The 6,484-nt window shown below is 34.2% G+C and overlaps 1 protein-coding gene across 1 annotated transcript in view; it reads right to left on the bottom strand.

The window, feature by feature from the left end:
- The window catches only part of LOC107751863 (myosin-IIIb-like), a 45,050-nt gene that overhangs the window by 2,525 nt on the left and 36,041 nt on the right, over window positions 1-6,484 (bottom strand). Inside the window, exons 23-25 of the mRNA XM_016567632.1 lie at window positions 6,124-6,213; window positions 4,769-4,934; window positions 3,717-4,058 (exon numbers count right to left, since the gene is read on the bottom strand). Of these exons, the coding sequence (XP_016423118.1) occupies window positions 3,717-4,058; window positions 4,769-4,934; window positions 6,124-6,213 (598 nt within the window). The remainder of the gene's footprint in view (window positions 1-3,716; window positions 4,059-4,768; window positions 4,935-6,123; window positions 6,214-6,484) is intronic.

The raw sequence follows: 6,484 nt of genomic DNA, 5'->3' as shown, positions 1-6,484 counted from the left end.
AACAGCTCCACAGCATGAGGCTGCTACCAGCACACTTTACTTTTGGGATGGTACTCTGCAGATGATTAGCAGAGCTGGTTTCCATCAAACATGATGCCTGGAATTGAGGTTCATCAGACCAGAGAATCTTGTTTCTCACAGTCTGAGGGTCCTTTAGGTGCTTTTTTGCAAATTCCAAATGTGTTTTCATGTGTCTTCACTGAAGAGAGGATTGAGTTTGGCCACACCGCCATAAAGCCCAGATCGGTGGAGTGTTACAGTGATGTTTGTCCTTCTGTAGGTTTCTTCTATCTCCACATATGATCATGGAGCTCAACTAGAGTGGCCATCAGCTTTTTGGTCACCATGCTAACCAAAGCCCTTCTCCATCAATTGCTCAGTTTGTCCAGGAGGCCAGCTCTAGGAAGAGTCCTGGTTGTTTCAAACATCTTCCATTATGGATAGTGGAGGCTACCTGCTTCTGTGAACCTTCAATGCAGCAGAATTTTTTCTGAACTCTTCCCCAGACGTGTGGTTAGATGCAATACGGTCTCTGAACTCTACAGGCAGTTCTTTTGACCTTAGGGATTGGTTTTTGCTCTGATATGCATTTTCAGCTGTTATACCTTGTGTATAGACATGTGCGCCTTTCCAAATCATACCCATTCAATTGAATTTGCCACAGGTTGGCTTCACTCAAAGTTTGGTAACATGTACAAGCAAAAGGAATGCTCTTGAGCTAAATTTCAACTGTCCCAGATAAGGGTATGAATGCAATGGAATCATTTTAGTTTTTTATTTTTAATAAATTTGCAAAGATGTTAAAAGCCTGTTTTTTGCTTTACAATCATGGTGTATGGAGTGTAGATTGTTGAGGAAAAAAACTAATTTAAAGCAGTTTAACATAAGGCAGCAACATAACAAAACGTGATAAAATAGTTAGTATATATTTAAATTAATAATAATAATAATAATTATTATTATAAATATAATATGTATTTATTCATTAATTCAAATGTATTTATTATATTATTATTTATTTATTTTGGCATTTGTGTGTATACAAACTAAATTAAACAAATAAAAATTACACTCATCCTAAGAAATATTTACTGGAGTAAAAAGTGTGACAACTAACCCTGGCCTGTATATATGCTCTGTATCTAGTAATGGGCAGAGCGAGGCTTCACGAATCACTGAGTTGAAGCAAATGTGCCGAGGCTTTGAAACAATCCGACATCCGTCTCCACTTGCACATGTTGATCTGAAACAACCTTCACAGCGAGTGTTGACGAATTATAACCTACGTGGTGTCAGGCAGGCGTCGATAGTCTCATGGGCAATGCGCTAACACATTTCGGGCGTCACGAGTTCGAATCCCGACTCGTGATGGTAAAGATCGTCTTTTAGTTTATTTCATTATTATAATTGCCTGTTATTATATTAATGAAGTCGATGGAATGAAAAATACCAAATTCTGAACCAATGTTAAAATATATTTGGAAACAACATCAAACAATAAAAACGTAATGCCTTTCTGTCTTTATTTATATATCTGAATACATCTGCATAACCCTGACATGTATGGTTATACTCTTGTAGCCTATATGTGACCCTGGAGCACAAAACCAGTCATATATATTAAGCTAACTGAGACTGGTTATAGCACTTGCGTATCATTGCTCTTTTGTTGATTTTGATTGCTTCCATTGTCCTCATTTGTAAGTCGCTTTGGATAAAAGCGTCTGCTAAATGACTAAACGTAAATGTAAGCAGCACAGGTATATTTGTAGCAATAGCCAACAATACATTGTATGGGTCAAAATTATTGATTTTTCTTTTATACCAAAAATCATTAGGATATTAAGTAAAGATCATGTTCCATGAAGATCTTTTGTAAATTTTCTACCGTAAATATATCAAAACTTAATTTTTGATTAGTAATATGCATTGCTAAGAACTTCATTTGGACAACTTTAAAGGTGATTTTCTCAATATAGATTTTTTTTTGCACCCTCAGATTCCAGATTTTCAAATAGTTGTATCTCGGCCAAATATTGTGCTATCCTAACAAACCATACATCAATGGAAAGCTTATTTATTCAGCTTTCAGATGTTCAAATATAATAGAATTGACCCTTATGACTGGTTTTGTGGTCCAGGGTCACATATGTTCTGTTTTTATTAGAAGTCAATAAAAAAGGCTTCAGAGAGATCTCCCCCCAGTGGTGAACTGTTAAAATTTCGAAACAGTTATGATGTAACGAAGCCTGGTTTACTGAAATCATGTGACTTTGACAGTTTGAAACGCGTTCCGAATCAATGATTCGAAACAAAAGATTCGTAAAGGTTTCGAAGCTTCATGAAGCAGTGTTTCGAGCGCACCCATCACTATCTGTTGCCTTGTCCAAATACGTGAGATTTTTGCCGAGATCTCGCAAGGTCACGGAAACCTTTCCCAATGTAAGTTAAATATTAATAGAATAATTAGATATTATTACATATAATTTGGTTGAAAAACAAAGTGTTGCACATTTTATTGGTGCAAAGATGAGTGGTGGTGATATTTATTTTGTACAACATTTGCAACTGCTTTTCATCACTTAATTAGAAGCACCACATATCAAATTGTGCCATGTTACAGAGACTACTGAACAGACATTTAGAAGTTGATTTTAAAATGCAAAGTATTTAACCCCTTAACTGGGACGCTTGGCGCTCTTTTATTTTGTTGTCCTTTTTCTGTATCAAATATTTTCGTAATCATCATAAATTATATATCATTTGAAAGCTTAGAAGCCCAAGATTCATCCTGTGAAATCCATCCATTTTGAAATCGGACATTGCGTTACCATGGAAATGGTACTTTAAAATCTTTTGGCGGTCTCCTCCCCCTTAGCAGGCGGTGTCAAGTGTCATATTACAAAATGCATTACGGTATTTTACAATCAAAACTTTTTATAATCTTGACATAAAACATATCATTGGAAAGGTCTGCGTCTCAGGATTCCATATTTGGTGGTTTTGTGATAGAAGTAATATTGACAGAGAAATCTAGACATTTGTGACAGAAAAATGCATTAAAAAAATTCAATGGAGTTTTGATGGCACCCGGTGGCTGTTTGTGGTATATCACCCTAAATAAACTCACAGAAAAACCTCAATTTTTTTCATATCAACTTCAAATTTGGAACATAACTTATTTAGACATAAGGCTTTACTTTTTTGTTGTTGCAATTTTAGAGTAAAACCTGTTATGTAAAATATTTATTTTATATAAAATATAATAAAAATTGTACAGTGTATTTTCTTTACAGTAAATTTAAACTTCTATAACTTTTTGATATTTTATTTATTATATATTTTTTGAAATAATTCCACTTCTTCAATAATCTGCTGACTGTCTTTAAAAAGAGACCAACCTTTCCTCTGTATTCCAAAGTGTTCATGAATTATAACAATTTAAGCTTGGATAGTGCACTTTAATGCCTATTTAAAAAAAATGGGGGGTGACAGTTAAGGGGTTCAAATATAAAAATGCAAGTGTTTACATAGCTTTATTTTTAACACCAAGTGTGTCCCATCAGGTAATGAAAAGTTCAACACGCACACTTGTGGTCTTCATCCTCACTTGAACACTTGGACCAAATACAGGAAATCCGTCATATAAGTAGTCAAGTGCAAAGACCGTAAGTGTGGGTATTTGGACAAGGGGTGTATCCTCTGTGTGTTTGTACCTGTTGGATCTGCTGGATTTCTCTCATGGCCAGTCGTATGGAGGGGTAGAGTCGGGGGAACGGTCTGCTCTCTCTGGTCGGATCGTCGTCCTTGTGCTCCATCTGAGCGGGTTCGACTCGTCTGCGGCGGTCAGAGATGCGCTTGAGCACCGGCGGTTTGTGGGACTCTGGGTTTGAGCTTCCTCCCGGCGGCAGGAAGAGCCGCTGCATCTGTAAGTGCACTTTATGTGAACCTGTGTCCATGTCCTGATCCTCAGCAGGATGCTCCACTGCCGCCGATGATGATGATGAAGATGATGTAAACGCTTTGAGCTCCTCATAGTCGGGCTCCTGATCACACATCTGCACACACACACACAAACCAGCGTTACTCTCTCTTGACACTGAACACACGGCTGTGAATGGAGCGCAGTGTAACGTGTAATCAGTTACAGTTACTGAGAAAAATGTGTAATTAAATTACAGATTACAAAGGGGGTTGCCTTCTAATATTTTCACACACATACAGATTTGATTGATTTCTTTCATAAATTGCACTGACTGCTCTAAAATATGAAACACTAATGTTTCAGGAGTTTAGGACACATGCTTAGCCGATAACCGTTTTATTTGTTTATGCATATGCTTTATTTTTTAAGATTAACAGTTTTTTTCCAAGGCATTGTTAGATGCCAGTGATTTCTGTCATAGCTATGCAAAGATTTTATTTCAAAAACAGTATCATAGCTATAAACGATTTCTTGTTATGATATTAAATCTGTATTTAACCTCAGAAAGATCTCAAAGTAAAAGGCAGTGCTAAAATCTTGTGGTGGCCGTGCTTTGAAATTAAATGATTATAACCTTAATTCAAGTGATGAAGGATTTTGAAAGCCTGACAGTAATCAGTGTTGAGTGCTAGTATTAGACATTTAGAAAAGTACTCAAATGTAATCATTTGCATTGCTTAAAGTAATTGAAATAGTTACACTACTTATTACATTTTAGATAAGGTAACTTGTAATCTGTAACCTATCACATTTCCAAAGTAACACTGAGCGCAGGACACTCACCTGACCACAGGGCAGCGTCAGCAGCTCCATGAAGGGCTTGATGCCCACCTGAGTGTGATACTGGACCAGATCTGTGAGAGAGGAATGAGCCCGATCCTCCCCGAGAATCACATACTTCCCATTGCTCTGCATCTCCACCATATAGTGACGACAGCGATCAGCACCCCTGATACACACCATAAATCATAAATATAAATAAACAAGTAAGTTCAACATCAACAGCATAATAACAAATTTTTTTTTTTATAAATAAACAAGAATTATTATAATTAAATAAAAAACAAACAACAAAAATACTAATGATTTTGGATATTAGTTTTTGCATATTATTATTATTGTTGTTGTTAATGACTATTAGTACAATTATTAATGAATAATTATTATTTGTAACAAGTGTATACTATTTATTTAAATTTATTCATATGTATTTATTAGTATTAATAGAAACACTTTTACATTATATTATCGTTATCACATCATTAAATAATAACATTCATTTTTATATGAATAAAATAACAATATTAATAATAATAAATAATAATATTAAAATTAAATATGAATAAAATATTGCCGTTTTTGCAAATTATTATTAATACTATTATTATTAATATTAACGACAATTATTAATAATAAATAAATATATACTATTTATATTTATTCTTATGTATTTATTATAATAATAATAATAATAATAATAATACTATTTAAAATATTTTTACACTATATTATCATTATCATCACTATTATAAAACCTCTAAAAACCAATGTTACTATTTATAACATTATTAATAATAATAATAAATAAAATTAAAATTAAATATAAATAAAACATTGTTAATAATAATAGTAACTAGTAAAAATGCAAATTATATAAATTAGTAGTAATAATAATAATAATAATAAGTACAAGAAATTGAGGGGAAAAAGCATCACATTTTGTTGCTGACATGTTACATGTTTCCACCATTTAAGCTTATGTAAAATCAAACTTAAACATTCATGGTCTTTATGACAAAATAACTCTGTTTAAAACAAAACCTGATTAACATAGTCATGTATGAAGATACTGGTACAAATCTGTTAAACAGTTCTCTTATTGTCACGTAAAGGAGTTTCTCTTGCATCACTGGTTAGCCGAGATGCATATAAACCCTATAAAATAGGTTTTTATAAGCTGATTTCTACTGATGTACTCATGTACTATAAGTCTGGTTTAGTGAATGACTACTTCAATTTCAATTTAAACTTCTTCAAGTTTAAATATGCAGCACACGCCATACTACTGCTGGTGCTTTTGTTGTGGTTTTAGCACCTTTATCTGTGGACTAGTCTGCTGATTTTGACACAGAACGCACCTGAAGGTCAGCGTGTAACCCTCCCGGCTCTGACCCACACGCACCAAGAAGCAGCCGAGAGGTTTGTCGATCAGGAGATCTTCTGCTTGTCTGAGAAAGCAAGGTTACAGTCAGCATCTCTTAAATACTGTATGTTCAGACGATCAGGGATTAAAGTTCCGTCGCTACGACGGATTTCCGTCAGTTCATTAAGAGAGTCACTTGCATCATTCCTGAATGATTCAGCTGTTCGAACGAATCAATTGAATGAATGATTCAGTGATAAAATCAGTGACTTGCCGCCACCTGCTGGAGGATTTAGTTGAATTTTTAGCCTATAATTTCAGTTATTAAAATCATTTAATATTTCTGTATTCAAAAT

This window comes from Sinocyclocheilus rhinocerous, unplaced genomic scaffold, assembly GCF_001515625.1.
Source record: "Sinocyclocheilus rhinocerous isolate Xijiao unplaced genomic scaffold, SAMN03320098_v1.1 scaffold2207, whole genome shotgun sequence".
Classification (NCBI taxonomy): Eukaryota; Metazoa; Chordata; class Actinopteri; order Cypriniformes; family Cyprinidae; genus Sinocyclocheilus; species Sinocyclocheilus rhinocerous.
This window is presented reverse-complemented; position numbering and strand designations above follow the sequence as displayed.